Source organism: Henningerozyma blattae, chromosome 4, assembly GCF_000315915.1.
Source record: "Henningerozyma blattae CBS 6284 chromosome 4, complete genome".
NCBI lineage: Eukaryota > Fungi > Ascomycota > Saccharomycetes > Saccharomycetales > Saccharomycetaceae > Henningerozyma > Henningerozyma blattae.
In genome coordinates this window covers 306719-323555 of record NC_020188.1, presented here as the reverse complement: position 1 = coordinate 323555, position 16837 = coordinate 306719, and the positions used below count along the sequence as shown (strand labels likewise).

General features: G+C 31.6%; 8 protein-coding genes across 8 annotated transcripts; 3 read left to right on the top strand and 5 right to left on the bottom strand.

Annotated features, from left to right (window-relative positions):
* Positions 1–76: 76 nt before the first annotated feature.
* Positions 77–1687, bottom strand: SVS1 (Svs1p; the record flags this gene model as incomplete). Its single annotated transcript, XM_004180108.1, has 1 exon — positions 77–1687. One exon carries the CDS (start codon positions 1685–1687, stop codon positions 77–79), a length of 1611 nt encoding a protein of 536 aa, XP_004180156.1.
* Positions 1688–3181: 1494 nt separating this feature from the next.
* On the bottom strand, positions 3182–4267 carry TBLA0D01280 (uncharacterized protein; the record flags this gene model as incomplete). The annotated part of the gene is made up of 1 exon (XM_004180107.1): positions 3182–4267. One exon carries the CDS (start codon positions 4265–4267, stop codon positions 3182–3184), a length of 1086 nt encoding a protein of 361 aa, XP_004180155.1.
* A 1120-nt stretch (positions 4268–5387) lies between these two features.
* On the top strand, positions 5388–6398 carry TGS1 (RNA methyltransferase; the record flags this gene model as incomplete). The annotated part of the gene is made up of 1 exon (XM_004180106.1): positions 5388–6398. The coding sequence occupies one exon, from the start codon at positions 5388–5390 to the stop codon at positions 6396–6398; it is 1011 nt and encodes a 336-aa protein (XP_004180154.1).
* Positions 6399–7168: 770 nt separating this feature from the next.
* TBLA0D01260 (uncharacterized protein) lies at positions 7169–9907 on the bottom strand (the record flags this gene model as incomplete). Its single annotated transcript, XM_004180105.1, has 1 exon — positions 7169–9907. The coding sequence occupies one exon, from the start codon at positions 9905–9907 to the stop codon at positions 7169–7171; it is 2739 nt and encodes a 912-aa protein (XP_004180153.1).
* A 290-nt stretch (positions 9908–10197) lies between these two features.
* SPT14 (phosphatidylinositol N-acetylglucosaminyltransferase SPT14) lies at positions 10198–11544 on the top strand (the record flags this gene model as incomplete). The annotated part of the gene is made up of 1 exon (XM_004180104.1): positions 10198–11544. The coding sequence occupies one exon, from the start codon at positions 10198–10200 to the stop codon at positions 11542–11544; it is 1347 nt and encodes a 448-aa protein (XP_004180152.1).
* A 140-nt stretch (positions 11545–11684) lies between these two features.
* RPT4 (proteasome regulatory particle base subunit RPT4) lies at positions 11685–13016 on the bottom strand (the record flags this gene model as incomplete). Its single annotated transcript, XM_004180103.1, has 1 exon — positions 11685–13016. The coding sequence occupies one exon, from the start codon at positions 13014–13016 to the stop codon at positions 11685–11687; it is 1332 nt and encodes a 443-aa protein (XP_004180151.1).
* A 459-nt stretch (positions 13017–13475) lies between these two features.
* GCD1 (translation initiation factor eIF2B subunit gamma) lies at positions 13476–15113 on the top strand (the record flags this gene model as incomplete). Its single annotated transcript, XM_004180102.1, has 1 exon — positions 13476–15113. One exon carries the CDS (start codon positions 13476–13478, stop codon positions 15111–15113), a length of 1638 nt encoding a protein of 545 aa, XP_004180150.1.
* A 309-nt stretch (positions 15114–15422) lies between these two features.
* On the bottom strand, positions 15423–16694 carry COX10 (protoheme IX farnesyltransferase; the record flags this gene model as incomplete). The annotated part of the gene is made up of 1 exon (XM_004180101.1): positions 15423–16694. One exon carries the CDS (start codon positions 16692–16694, stop codon positions 15423–15425), a length of 1272 nt encoding a protein of 423 aa, XP_004180149.1.
* Positions 16695–16837: the final 143 nt, after the last annotated feature.

The window sequence follows — 16837 nt, the reverse complement described above, 5'->3', positions numbered from 1 at the left end:
TCTAGAAAGATGAATATATGTACCGATATATATGTTATTACAGTGGAATATAAAAGATTTAAATAGTGTTCTTTATCTAATAAATGCTGGTCCCGTTTACAGCATTAGAAAATTGAGAGATAGTGGAGTTTGCAATGATTGGAGAATTGCAGATATTGTTAGTTGTAGTTGTAGTAGCAGTAATTGTTAAATAGACGGTGCTAACTGGTGGAGTTATAGTTACATAGACAGTACTTGGTGGCGTTATTGTAACATAGTCAGTAACTTCACCGACAGTAACAGTTACAAATTGAGTTAGAACAGAAGTAACTTGTGCAACTTGAGCATCAATAGATGTAACACGCGTTGTTTGGGTAATGAATGAAGTAACTCTTTGTGTTTCAGTAACAGTGGAGGTAAGCTGAATGGTTTTAGTGGTTTCAACTTCCTTGTTATTATTGTTTATGTTAGTGTTAACATTGTTTGCAATGTTTTGACCTTGCTCTTGTCCATCTTTTTTAGTCTCTGGGGCAATATTATCTTTTTGAGTTTCATATGATGTTGTGAAGCTAGTAACCTTATTTGGAACTGTAACAACTAAGGTTGAAGTGCGTGTAAATGTTGTTGTAGCATCAGAACTAACAAAGGTGGATGTAGTTAATGACAAAGAAGGTGTGTTAGTAACATCAGCATTAGCATTTGGAGATGGAGCGGTAGTCTCTTGAGTTTCATTATCAGTTTCAGATGTATTAGTAGTTTCCGAATTTGGAACTAAAGTAGTGGCAATAACAGTTGAAGTAGATGGAATACTTGCAACATGAGTTAAAGTCTTAGTACGAGTTGGAGAAAGAACTGATTGTTGATTTGAGAAAGAAGACGTTGATAAAGTAGATTGGATTGAATCTGATAACTGAGCTGAAGATGAAACTAGCTGGGACGATGAAGTGAAAGAAATTTCCGATGGAGTTGAAACAAGTGAGGCTGGAGTTGCAGCAGAAGACAATGGTGAAGCTGTGGAGACTAGTGAAGAAGAGACAGATGATAATGATAATGAAGTTGATGCTAATGAAGTTGAAGTTGAAAACAGTGGTGTTGAAGAAGCTAATGAAGAGGTTGAAGTGAATAGAGGAGAAGATGTGGAAGCCAAAGATGCCGAGGCAGAAATTAGTGGTGCTGAAGTTGAATATAGTGGTGCTGATGTAGAAAGTAGCGGAGACGAAGTAGTTTCAACTGAAGATAATGGTCCTGGGTATGAACTTGATGGGGATACCGGTGTAGATTGCACAGATGATAAAATTGAAGGAATTGCAACTGAAGGAGATGCGACTGGTGACGAAGTTAGTGATAAAGGAGCTGAAGACAATTCTTCAGGTGAAGCAACGGTTGAAGGAACTGAAGATGCAGCTGATGGTGACAATGGAGATATTGTTGTTTCGGCAGGGCCAAGATCTCCTGAAGGAGAAACATTTGGAGTACCCAAAAGAGTTTGGTACTCAACTATAGTAGATGAAATTGTAATAGATTGTAACACTGTTGTATAAACATTAGAAGAGGGTGCAGCTGAATATCCAGGGGTTAAAGTAGTTGTAGTTGGGACATAGGACTCGGCTGTTGGACTTGTAAAATTACCATAGGGGTTTTCTTGAGCGGCAACTAGATAATTGCATAATAACGGGAATAAAATAGATTTTAATTGCATAGTTAACATAGTATTTGTAAAATTAGATGTATCTTAGTTTTAATTGAGAAAGTTGATATTTTATTTGGTGTATAATTATGGATAAGTTTTAAAAAATATTATTATAATGAATGGACGAAACCAAAAGGCTCAATAAAACTATAATATAAAATAATATTAGATAAAAATATCAGTGAGTGACTTTATAGCTAGTAAAATAAACCTTTTAAAGAATTTTTATTGGGTTATTTGAGGATGTTGAATTATTAAAAGAAGAAACAATAGAAAAGTAAAAGGGTAATGTTAAGGACAGTGACAAGAATTGATGAGAAGGAGTTTAGAGTTACGAAGAGAAGAACGAAAAAATATTTGGGAAATATGGATGGTTTAAATACAATTATTTAGCAATCGAGTAAATATGTTACCATGCATTGAATGGATAACAAACCACGACTCAGCCGAGGATTTACGATGAATACCAATAAGTAAATTAACGAATTGGTAGTATTAATAAAGGAAACTGATCTAAATTTGATGATAATAATCAATACTAGACCACGATACTTGACAAGAGCTTCAAAAATATAGGAACTTGATTCATTTGGATAATGCCACCAAAAGGCGGTAACCGGGACACAACAAATTAATATTATCAAAGAGAGCATTATCGTGATTCAACAGTTAACATTATTGAGTCCTACGCCATTTTTTAGTTAAAAAACATCATATGGAAATTACTATACAGAGTTAATTACAATTTGTAGATAGTTGATCTAAACCATTTGGACATTTGGTTTCGAGTTTTCGCGTTTAAATGACGCGAAAACTCGAAATTACGTTTTCAAAATAGGTAAAGGGGTGCCTGTGAGATTCAGAACCACGTAATTTTAAAGAAAAATCACGAATTTGATGCAACAATTTACACGCCCGAAACCTTAAAAAGTAAAAAAAAAAAAGATAGAATAAGAAATATGACACTTTATTATACTTAAATTAGAAGATTGAATATGGAAATTTTATGAACTCCGTACATTGTTCGTTTTAGTTCAATAGTGAAGAGTAAGTTTATATATTTCAAGAGCTAATAATATAAACCAACTGAAAACAAAAGAAGCTGGCTGAAAACTATTATTATTAATTCAGAGTTTGAGAATAGGGAAATATAAAACAAAATTGTAGGATAACTAACTAAAAAATTCAATAATAAAACTATGAAACAAAAGGGATGGAGTAAACTATTATAATATTATTTGATTACAGGTTTCTTGAAGTAAAACAATATGATAGAGCTTTTATTATGCTAATGTAATTTATCAGAATAAATAATATTTATAAAAAATTAAAGTGTGTTTTTGTTATGATATTTTTGGGAGGGGGAAGTGAAAGGTGTTTCTATGATAATATAAGATCTTTTATAAACAAAGTTAAAGGATTGTTTATGTAGATCGATGCTAAAATTGTTGGTAATGATGGAAATATACACCATTAACATGTTGAGTAGTTTCGTCTATGTATTAACTGGGTCTACTCTATACTTCCGTATTGTGATGATAATGTTTCTTCCATCTTATCAATGGAATATTGAGTAGCTGGAGATTCGTCTGAGTGATTATGATTTTCTGAAGTAACATCATAATCATTAGATAGATTGTTAATGTTTTGAGGATTATTGGTGGTGGTTGTGATCAAATTTTCGCAATCAGTCACATCATTGGGGAACGAATTAGCTTCAAATGTATCAATACTATCAAAATTCAAATGATCAGTGGGTAGTTTAATAATACTATCGATACATAAAATTTGAAAACAATTTAAAACAATGGGGCAAATAAACATTACTAAAAAAACCTGGAAATTTGGCCAACTATCAGACCAGCCTAGCATTAAATTAGCAAACCAATAACTAAACTCTTCGAAATAATTTAATATTAAAAATACAACTGATTTCATTAGTAGTAACCCACTAGAGTAAATGGATAATTGAATTAAGAATGCCTTAAACATTGGACGTCTTGAATGTAGAATATTATTTGTGCTGGCAGTTATAATACAATTATCGTCGCCCAGCATTCCGATATTGTTACCTGCAATAGTATGGTGCATAATTAAATTAGTATCATAGTCTTCCAACGAAGGGAAATAATTCCCACTTTCAATATTTTTAATGTTTAAGTATTGGAATATATAATGAATACAATTTAATAAAAACCAAAGAATAGGAATCCCTATGGTTGTATCTAGTAGTAAATTTAAAAAATACCAGTCACATTGATCGTCGTCATCATCATTATCGTTGTCATTATTGCTTCCACCACCTGTTAATTTGTTATGTGTATTATCGTAAAATAAAATATTACTAAAAACCAGATACATATCCATTCTTCTTCTTTTAATTAGACTAATGAATAAATTAACAAAATGTATAATTAAAGCACCTATAATTTGCTTACTAATATCATAAATCCAAACAATCAGTTTTCTTCTTGGATGTTCATATTTTCTTTTAATTATCAATCCACTAAATGCAATAGCACCCATCCCCAATTGTATTGAGATAGAAACTGGTCCTAATAATTGGCAACTTTCTTCATCTTTGGTACGAAGAATCATATTGTGGATGTATTTGGTGATATGTGTGGTAGACAAAAGTTTGCTTATCAAATATGCATAAGCTTTTTACGCTAGGTAAAAAGTAAATAACCAATGATGCTAGAAATCTTGATTTGCTTCCTTATGTTATTAAAATATAGCTTTTTATATAGTGCCCCTAATTATTAGAACACGTATTAACGGATTTCCAATAAGTGTGAAGTCTACACAATGGTTTTCTTAAACTCCGCACTCCAATTTTTGCTTAATAAATCCTTAATATGTGATGTGCGATAAATTCTCGGCCAGAATATTGAACGCAGAAAGCTAAAAATACAGAAAAAAGAAAAAAAAGAAATAGAAATTGTTGGATAATCTATATTGGTTATTTCCTAATCAGGAAAGGTCATGTGACATGAATAGTTCAATGGGAATTTATTAAACTGAAACGTGGTTGAATAATAATAACAAAGTGGGTTTTGTAATAAAGGAGAGTGATATAATATATTAGAAGTAAATTTTATAATTTTTTTCATTTTTTAATCTTTTGAGTAAGATTTTTACATTACAAAAAATATTTTTAATAAATTTGTACATTTATATAGATGTTAAGATGAAAAAAAGTATCAATTCCAATTGATGTTATATATATATATTATTGATACTTTATGTTATACTTGTTTTTATACGTATTATTCCATAGCTAAATAACATTTATAAAACTACAGAAATATATGAAAACGTTCTCTATTTATAGTTCCGAGAAATGTAAATTGTATAAAAGTATCACTTAGTAAATAATAATATTTTACGCTCAACATATGCATATATATATATATATATATATATATATATTAATAAATATATTTGGCATATTACGTTTTTGTTTCAAACCCAGCTACCAGAGATATTATAATAAGGCAAAAAAGTTAAAAGGTGTAGGAATTTTTTACTAATTCGGATATTATTTTGAAAAATTGCAAAATGCTTAGAAACGGAATTATAAGAAAAATATATGTGGGTGGGAAATAATCATTTATATAATATTATTTTGTTGAAATATATATATATATATGTATAATTGGAAAAACTTTCTTGTTAATAAATACTCAGATATATATTTTTAAGATAACAGGAAATCATGGGTCGAAGTAGTAGTTTAAAAACTGCACGTCTTAGTAAGAAGACTAAGAAACTAGAAAAACAGAAAGCATTAAAGAAGAAATTAAAGAAAATAAGTAAAACGGATGGAGCTGAATATTCTAAACAATTGAAGAATTTTTTAAATGTAAATGCCAAAAACCATCAAAATTATTATTGTAAGCTGATAAAGTATTTTAAAAAAGATAAATATCGTGTTCATCCTAATCAGATGAAAAACACTGGGATCACCAAAGAGAACTCAAATAAATTACGAAAATATTGGCAGAATAGATACACCTTATTCACAAAAATGGTTGATCAACCCATTTATTTAACCGAAGAGCTGTGGTATAGTGTATCACCCGAGAAGTTTGCTATTTTTATCGCTAAATTCATTAAGACATGCATACCTGACGGTAAAAATGCATTGGATGTATTTTGTGGAGGAGGTGGTAATACAATCCAACTTGCCAAGATATTTGATAAAGTCTACGGTATTGATAATTCGATTAAACATCTTTATTGTACATATAAAAATAGTCAGACTTATAATGTAGAAAATAATACTTTTCTAATATTAGGTGATTGGATGAAAGATAAAGTTCGTGAACAATTTCATTATAAGAGAGACCAATCCAAGATCAAGCTTGATATTATTTTTGCATCGCCGCCATGGGGTGGACCTGAATATTTAAAATCATCCAAATATGATTTAGAGAAGAACTTAATACCTGTAGGCTTGACACAATTATTACAAACTCTTAAAGAATGCAGTGATAATATTATAATTTTCCTACCGAAAAATAGTAGTCTAGAACAGATATCTCAAGCAACACGAAATGTGTATGGTAATGAAAGTAAATGCCGAGTCGTTTATATTAAAGAAAATGGATACATGAAGGGGATCTGTGCGATGTGGGGGGATGCACTTATCAATTATTACGGGGAAACACCAGAAGAGAAATCGGCTGAACAAAATCAACAAGTTTCATATGAAATCGATGGATAATTTGAAAAATATACTGTTATTCAATGTAAGATAGTGTAGTAATCATATATAGAAAATACCATGAACTTATACAGTAATTAAATAATTACGTCGCATGCTATATTGCCTATAGTTATACGTCACAAACACGTAAATAATAGAGGTAGAAAATTTATTAATGATTAAACATTCCCTCGTAGTATATTTTACTTTTTCTGGACACCATTATCGTGTGCGCGTTTTCTCGCATATTTCATTATTTTTAAGCTATTTTCGACCAGGTACTGATCTCTGAGAAAACCACGGAGCATATCAAATGAAGGCTACACCACATACTCAAAACAGGAAACTGTGACAAATCTGGATATCGGGGAATGCTAATCTGGGTAAAGATCTGAGAAGAGACTTTTTAAGCTATATGGAGTTATAGTATAGAAATGCTATATATGAAATAAAACCGTATTCGGCTCAGAATATATTGTCTATTATATCTATCAACTAAATAATAAATTAACACACAGAGGAATCTGATTATGTCTCCTATCTCTTTTAGTTTGAAGTCTCTCTTATTGTCTTTACAACTATTCTCTTGTATGATAATCTCAACAAGCCAGTTTCTCAAACACAATAGATTTTGCATCAAATAGAAGATGTCTCTTAATTCTGAATTAAACTTGGATCAGGATAATTTCATAATTGTGGTAATGACACTCGAAAGTTATATTTAAAGGGAAAAATAGATAGAGATCATCACGAAACATGTTCCGCGGAGCTCCACACTCAATACCTGTCTACCCAGTTCTGTAGTTGATTTCTTCAGCAAATAAAGCTGCAGATAATTCTAGAGCATCTGAAATAATGTCTATTTGTTCTTGTGCTAATACCCAATCGGGTTCTCCACTTATGGCGTCTCGTACTCCCGGGAATAACCAAGAATCTTCAAGAGCTTCTTGGAATTTTTTCTCATTACCACCAGCACTTTCCATAGCCTCATTCATTGCATATAGTTCTCCACCTACCACAATGTTCTTGTAAAATGATCTCCCCTTAGTAAGACCTACGGGGCTAATTTGTCTTTTACCTATCATACTCATCTTTCTATTCCACGCCCAGCGATGAACACTTAACAAAGAAGGCTCTATCCCATTATCATGTTCCATTACAACATCATACCATTTATCAATCCATCTACACCATTCTTCTTGAATCAATTTCCATTTCTTTAATTTCTCACGTACTGAATCAAATCGAATTAAATCCTTACGATTAGTTTCACTTTTTTCTAATTTCTTAATCTGTTTCGATAAACGTTTGAACTTTATTTTCAAATAACTGAAATATTCAACAAGATCAAAGGGGATAATTGGCTCGTCAATCAGCTTCAATGTAGTTTCTAAGATATACACCACAAGATCCTTGACAATTTCTCGTGATTCCTTTTCTTGTAATATTGCTTGCAATTGCTCAAAAGTATCCAATGATGTATCCACTGGAACATCTTTAGCCTTGATCTGAGGATGTGAAAAGATGGTCACAGGAATCCCATTTGCTAAAAAGGGAGTCCAATCACCATAACTTGTCACACCAGTAACATAAATATCATGTAGCTCACTTTGCACATGGAAATATGATTCACCATCTACTTCAGAATTCTTTCCATGTTCATTACGTTTGGCTTTCTCCATTGCATTTGTTTGTTTGCCCTGGAATAGTCTGAATAGTAACGGATGAGTTTCTATATGTAGATCATTGTTGCTATTTCTATGACCTCTATTGGAATAACTCAAAAGTCCCAACTGGGAAATGTCGATCACAGAATAAATTTCGTCCTTTAATGGGGCTAGCTTTTCTTCAAAAAATTCTGTGGCCCCAGCAGAGTTATACTCACTGCCACCAAATGAAATGAAATAGATATTACGCAAGGGTTTCCAATGGTATTTGTATCTCATCTGTTCAAATAATTGAACCAGTGAAAGTAGAATAGTAGTTCCAAAATTTGGATAAGAACTGCCGTGATTAATGGAGTTACGTGATGCACATATGATAATTGCTTTGTCATTTTGTTCTTTACCTTCAATCTTACCCAGAACGTTATATATGGAATGAGACTCTCGTATTGTTGTATTTACATTTAAATCAATGTAAGTTCTATTCAACTTTCCACTATAAAGAAATAGTTCATCTTCTTCATCTTTGTCTTCAGGAAGTTTTATGCCATGAGATCCGTCGTCTGACTTCACTTTTGTATTTAAGCTTTGTAAAATTGAGATCCCTTGAGAGTAAGAAACAGGGACAGTTAAAAGTTGTGGTAATGTTTTCGATTCTTTGATATCTAAACCCTTGATAACAGTACCATACCATCCCGGTGACAGCGAGTCTCCAACCCAATATTGTGGTATTCCAACAGATTCTTGTTGAATTAGATCCCTGTTCTCCTTAAATTTGGATGTCATAAATATTATACCAACAACTCCATACTCTTGAGCCATAAGGATTTGTTCGCTAAGCAATTTACCGTACTTCATAAGAACCATATACCCGTTAGAAATATCATCCGCAGTTATTACATTAGATTTGACCAATTCTTTATAGGTATCTCTAGAACCGTAACCAACATAAATAATTGGTTTATGTATCAATTCACCATTAATGGATAAAGGATTGAAATTTTCCTGTGTCAAATTAAATTTTACAATTTCATCATCATCTTCAAAGCTCACTTGCATTGATACTTGTCCCGGGTAGTTAGTATATACCGTGTACTCATCTTCATTAACAATTTTTAGCCCGTTATTATCAAAAGATTCCTTTATATAATTTCGTATAGCCCCATCTCCCTTTGTACCAGACATATGAGGCATACTACTCAAATATTCTAAATCTCTTTCTAGTTTAGCAAAATCAATAGATCGTTTGGCATATTCTACCAGAACCGGTTGATCTGAAAACATCCCTCTATTACCTTTACCATGCTCATTAGGTAGAAATCCACTTGTTATAATAAAATATGTTAGAATAGACATCAAAATAATATAAAAAAATCGACGTAAGATCGTAGGATCTCCAATTCGATTAAGCTGAAAATCAATCTTATTATTGATGATTTCTCGGATTGTTAAAAATGGTACCCAAACATTTGCAAGAAATGGTTCCATAACGTTACGTCTCAAATTACGTAACATGCTGATAAAATTGTGTTCAATATCATTCATTATATCTTCCATCATACATCGCATTTCTTCATAAGTAGTTGCTGTATCTTCTCTAATTCCATCTCTATTAATATAAGCTTCAGGAGGGTTATCAATCATTGGAAATTCATTTAAGCCACTATTTTCCAAGTCATCATAAGATGGAGGTTCATTGGGAAGCTGTGTTTCATTAGAGACTATATTTGTATCAGATAATAAAGGTTCATTGGCATTAGCTGAGAAGCTACTGTTTTCAGTTTCAATATATTGATCATCGAATGATCCAACGTTGTTTTCATTCAGTGATTCGTCATCTACCCCGTTCTTTATAGGTCCCATTGTGTAAATATTTACATAAAAGGTAATATATTACTACTAGGACTAGAAATTTCTTTTACACCCTTTTTTTCACTTAACTAGTACAAAAAGGACTATAAATTCAATATATTTAAGGGAGAGTTACAAGCTAATACCTTCGTATCTTTGCAGCAAATAATGATGTTCCGATTGAACTTGATCTTTTTTTACCGTCTAGTTTCTTATTTTCGGATTTAAAAACTTCACATTGAAAACTTCAGAATACGAAGGTATAAATCTTATTTCTCAAACTGGAAAATAATCATAATGAGATGCCTTACAATATTGCTATGATATGTGATTTCTTCTACCCTCAACTTGGTGGGGTAGAATTTCATATTTATCATGTAGCTCAAAAGTTAATGCAACTGGGCCATTCAGTCATCATAATAACTCACGCATACCAAGATCGAATTGGTATTAGATATTTAACTAATGGATTGAAAGTTTACCATGTACCCTTTTTAGTTCTTGTAAGATCAACTACTTTTCCTACAATATTCTCAAGTTTCCCCATCATTAGAAATATTTTAATTAGGGAACAAATTCAAATTGTACATTCTCATGGCAGCGTTTCTACTTTAGCACATGAATCCATTGTACATGCCAACACAATGGGATTAAGAACTGTGTTTACTGATCACTCCCTATATGGGTTTAGATCATTAGGATCAATTTTAGTTAATAAATTATTAACTTTTACATTGACAAATATTGATCGAGTTATTTGCGTTTCAAATACATGTAAGGAAAATATGATTATACGAACAAATTTAGAACCTGAAAAGGTCTCTGTTATACCGAATGCTGTAATAAGTCAAGATTTTAAACCAAGAGAAATGTCTGAAAAAAAAGATTATTCGAAGAGTATAACTATTGTAGTTATTGGTAGGTTATTCCCAAATAAAGGGGCCGATCTTTTAACAAAATTGATTCCAAAAATATGCAATGCTCATCCAGAAATTAAATTCATTGTTGCTGGAGATGGTCCAAGATTTGTAAATTTTCAGCAAATGATTGAAATTTTTAGATTACAGAAAAGAGTAGAGTTATTAGGTTCTGTACCACATGAAAATGTTAGAGATGTTATGTGTAAGGGTGATATTTATTTACATGCAAGTTTAACAGAAGCATTCGGCACTGTATTGGTGGAAGCTGCATCATGTGGCTTATTAATTGTAACTACAACAGTTGGTGGTATACCAGAGGTTCTCCCGAGTCATATGACTGTATTTGCTCATGAAACATCAGTATCTAGTCTGTTTAATGCTACAAACAAGGCAATCGAGAGTTTAAGATCTGGAGAAATCGACACCACAACATTTCATAGTGATGTTGCACAATTTTATAATTGGTTAGATGTCGCAGAAAGAACGGTTACTGTATATGATGAAATATTTAAGAAATCTAATATTAATGATAAAAACTGGATATATATGCTAAAACGTTATTATTATCGAGATAAACAATGGTCTAGAAGGTTATATACATTATGTGCAGTTGTTGAATATATGTTGTGTATATTTTTAGATTGGTTCTATCCACGAAATCAAATTGATTTGGCAATTAAATGGCCTTGCCATTCACAAAATACACCCTCTTCTCAAAATTCATCGTAAATAGTTACAAAAGAATTTTTCATTTTAATATGTACATTAATAGAATTATTTTTAGTAGATAAAATAATAATATATAGAAATATGAAAAAAAATGAATGCCTATAAAAATGGTATACTTACAATGCTCAGTGATATAGTGATTATAATTTCTTGTATTCCAGAGAACCTTCTAGTTTCTTTACTTCCGAAACTTTTCTTACTGCTTTCATTAAATCTTCAGGTATAATGTGATCACGATCATCCCTGATAGCGAAAAACCCAGCTTCTGTTACACAGTTTCTAATATCAGCACCATTAAAACCATCACTCATCTTCACAGCCGCTTCAAAATCAAATTCACCAACTTTTTTGACTTTTGATGTGTGAATCTTGAAAATATCTAATCTACCAGCTTCATTTGGTAATGGAATTTCAATTTTTCTATCTAATCTACCAGGTCTTAATAAGGCTGGATCCAAAGTATCTGGTCTGTTTGTTGCCATAATAATCTTAGTTTGCCCTAAATTGTCAAAGCCATCCATTTGTGATAACAATTCCATTAAAGTACGTTGAATTTCACGATCAGCAGATGTACCTTCACTAAATCTTCTACCACCAATAGCATCGATTTCGTCCATAAATATAATACATGGTTCATGCTCTTTTGCGTAAGCAAACATTTCTCTAATAATTCTGGCAGATTCACCAATATATTTATCCACGATACCAGAAGCTGGCGAGAAAATGAAATTAGCACCAATAGTAGCTGCAACAGCTTTTGCCAATAAAGTTTTACCAGTACCTGGAGGACCATATAATAACACACCCTTTGGGGGCTTGATACCAACCCTTTCAAAAATTTCTGGGTTCTTCAATGGTAATTCAATTACTTCTCTTAATTCCCTAATTTGTTCAGTTAAACCACCAATACCATCAAATGAAATTTCTCCTTGCTCAAATGCAGTCATATTATAAACCAATGGATCAGTTTCACGGGGTAATATTCTCATAATTGTTAAAGTAGTGATATCCAGAGTGACTCTAACACCCTTCTTTAAACGTGAACGATCAACAGAATTTCTAACACCAACAATATAACGTGGCCCCGAAGAGGCTTTAACGATATATTTTTCTTCAGACAATTCTTTCATAACTTCACCAATTAATTGGCCAATACTTTGTAAAGCTTTAATATCGTCTTCAGTTTTCTCATATTGCTTTTCTAAATCTCGTATATGCTGACGACGTTGTTTTAATTGATCATCATATCTTCTATGTTCTAATAATTTATTCTTAAAACCAGATAGAGCCTTATTGTAAGCCTCTTTCTCTGGATCGATTGGAGGTTGTGGTTCTTCTACTTGAGGTATTTCATTATTAGTTTCATCCTGGGATTGAGATATATCAGCTTGTGGATTATTATTTCCTCCCTCATTTGAGTTATTATTATTATTGCTGTCGTTTGTATTACCGTCTTGTTCCAAGGCTGCCATTAAAGGGTCATGTTCTTCACTCATATCTTGATTATTTAATGATTTTTCTTCTGGCGTAAGATTTCCGTCCTTAACGAATTGTCTGATTAGAATTAACTATGTCTATGCCAATTTAACTCAATAAGTTAGACGGTAGTGTCTCTAAAACAGAAAAATAATTGTTTTCTCGTGTAAACCAAATGTTTTAACCTTATTACTATGGGTGGCAAAAGCCTTAATTTCAGATTTTACAATTCTTGATATTGTAATTTTGAAGATTCGGAAAGATTGAAGATCCGGGTAACGGAAGGCCTAATATTTTTTTTTCAAATTTGACATTTGAAAATTAACAAATTAGTTCACTCATCGAATACTACTAAGAGAAAAAGAATGAAATTCATACTAGTCTTTTAATAAAAGTTTCGAAATTGAAATTTACCCTTCAATAGAAAAGCATTGTTAAAAACTTTACAAGTTTCAATGAGGATCCAAGCTTTCATATTCTGTGGTAGAGGGAGAAATCTATCTCCATTTACAACTAACACGAATAGTTCTATTGAAAGCAATGACATTGAGAGTACTAATAAGCTAGGAAATGATGGAACCGTTACATATCCAAAGGCATTATTACCAGTTGGTAATAGAGCTATGATTGAATATGTGTTAGATTGGTGTGATCAAGCTGATTTTAAAGAAATTAACATTGTAGCAACAGCTGATGAAATTGATATTATTCAATCTTATCTAAAGAAAAAATTCTTGAAATTGAGAGAACAAGAATTTGATGTTATTAGTAAGGTTGTTAGTCAATCCAATCACACACACCACTTACGCACACCAGCTCCGATCAATTTTATCATTTCAAAGGCTTCCACAACTGGTGAAAGTTTGTCTAATGAAATTATCGACAAAATTAACGGTGATTTTGTAATCTTACCATGTGATTTTATCACCGATATTCCACCTCAAGTTTTAATTGACCAATATCGTAATAGAGATGAAAATAATCTTGCGTTATCTATTTATTATACTAAATCAAAGGAGCATATTGATAAGAAGCAAAAAACAAATAAAGAGTTTTTTACCATTTACAGTGAAAATGAAAATTCTGATAAGCAGCCTGTATTACTAGATTGTTATTCTAAAGAGGGAGTAACAAGAGATAAATATTTACAGATCAGAACTCATTTGTTATGGAATTATCCAAATTGTATTGTTTCAACAAAATTATTGAATTCTTTCATTTACTTCTGTTCTTTCGAATTATGTAAACTGATGAGAAAAAACCAACAATTAGCTGTTAAGAAGAGCAATAATAAACATAAACCAAATGAATTATCTAGCATTGATGATGATGATGATGATAATGATAATAAAGAAGAAACAGATTACACTATGATAAAGACACGGTATTTTAATACAAGTAACCAATTAATCAATGATCCAATCAACTTTAATAAATCTTTATCTAAAATTTTCAGAGATTTAGCTAGAAGGTCTTGGAAACATTCAAAACCAAGAGAAACAATCAGTATGTTCATTATTCCTGAAAACATTACAACATTCATTAGATCCAATAATTTGAATTCTTATATGGAAGCTAACAGATATATATTAAAATTAAAAAGTCGTAACAAAACATTTAGCTCTAATACAAACTCATCGGGTGCTGTCATTGGTATTGATTCTTTGGTCGACGACTCATGTAAAATTATGGAAAAATCTAATATTAAAATGAGTGCTATAAATACTAAATCATCTATTGGTAACCGTTGCCGTATTACTGGCTCTATCATATTCAATAATACTACAATCGAAGATGAAGTTATATTAGAAAATGTAATTATTGGTCCAAATGCTAAAATTGGTAAAAAGACAAAGTTAACTAATTGTTATGTTGAAGGTCAATTTATAGTTAATGACAAGACTGCTATCAAAGGTGAGACTTTAAAGAAATTATACTTTGAAAATGGTGAAAATGATAATGACCAAGAAGGTGGTGAGAAAGATAGTGACTATGATGATGATGATGATGATGATGACGACGACGAGAGTGATAGTGAAGAAGAATTTTATGAGGACGATGATTTTGAGGATGATGGTTTATTTGAACGTTAACAATTGTGCATTATATGATACATTCAAAAAGTAATTAAGTAATTAAGTAATATACTAGAACAGTCATTAAGATGCAATCCACACCACATCGTGAAATAGTAAAACACCTGCAAATTCTTGATGAATAGCTATTTTTTTTTGCTTCATGTCCAGATTGTTTTTTTTCTCTTTTTTTTAACATTATATATCTGATTTTTATAGAATATTTAATACGTGATTATTATTATTATTTGTATTATTATCATAAATAGAATAAAAATATAAATAGTGTGATATTAGTAAATAAGAGTATATATACATAGAAATGAATTATTCAAAAACGCCATCCCATCTACCTTTTTTATGAATGATTGCCAAAATCAGTACCAGTGGTAGTTGAACTATACTACACCAGAAACCCTTCTTGGCATATTTATTGACTTTAATAATAGCTTCTTCTAAGTTTTTACCTTTATACTTGCCAAGAATAACTTTTCTTTGTTGCCAATAGAAACGGCAAGACCAAAATGCTAGCCAGCCATTTACCAAACCTGAATCCCATGGGAACCATTGATCAGTAACCCCATACCATGTTAAACCAAAACATAACGGAAACATTAGAAGAGAATAACGGGCAGCAACTCTTGCATTTAAGAGTGGTTTTTTCCAAGCTGTCATAATATACCCTGCTTTACGATATTGTTCACGAATTCCATGGCTCAAAGTATTAAAATGTGGGAATTGCCAAGCATATAATAAACCTGCTAGACACCAACACCCTGGATCTAAAAGAGATAATGCAGGCATATTTGCTGCAGCTGCCCACCCCATCAAAGGTGGGATTGCTCCTACCAAGCCACCTACCCAAGTATTTAATATTGAAGTTCTCTTTAATGAAGTATATAGCCAACCATATAATGCAATGTTGCTAACACCTAATAAGCTTACTACTGGATTAACGCCTGCTAAAAGTATAGCTCCACCCATAGTTCCACAACCTGCAGCAAATTTAAAAGCTTGTTTTGATGATAATGCGCCACGAGCTACAGGACGCATTGCCGTTCTGGTCATCTGCCTATCGAAAGAAGGTTCCCTACCCATATTAATAGCATTTGCGCTACCCGAACATAGTGTTGTTCCAACCGTTAAAGCTATAAGTTGTGTTAAATCAGCAGTATATGGTGAAAGAGCATAACTACATATACTACTCAACATTACTAAAAATGTCAAATGTGGTTTTGTTAGTTGAAAATATGTCGATAACCAGTCTTTTCCTTTTAATGCAGATTTTAAATTAGTAGAATTAACTTTTGGTGTTGCTTTGAAGGGTAAATTCTGATATATTGGTGAATTTTGAGAAACTTCACTGGTACAGGATAATGCAGTAGTTGCAGTTTGTGCTAGTTTACTTTTTATATTTTTCCAACGAGGAACTAATTGAATATTTGATGTAAAATCAAAATCTGTAGTTGAATCCCTTGAAGATGACAAATATCTTCTTGATACATTAAGATTAAGGATTGATGAGGAAATTTTTACTTGCTGGTGACATATTCGCGTCAATTGAAAACTTATAGTATATGAAGGTGGTGGCTTGAGCATTTTTCTAGTTATATAATTTAAAATTAAAGGTATATTTTCAAAAATAAAGTCCTAATTTGCTTTGTAATTCAATTTTCTTTCTACCATATATATATACATAAAAAATTTTTTTAGTGATTATTGATTGCTATCCCTTAGACCGC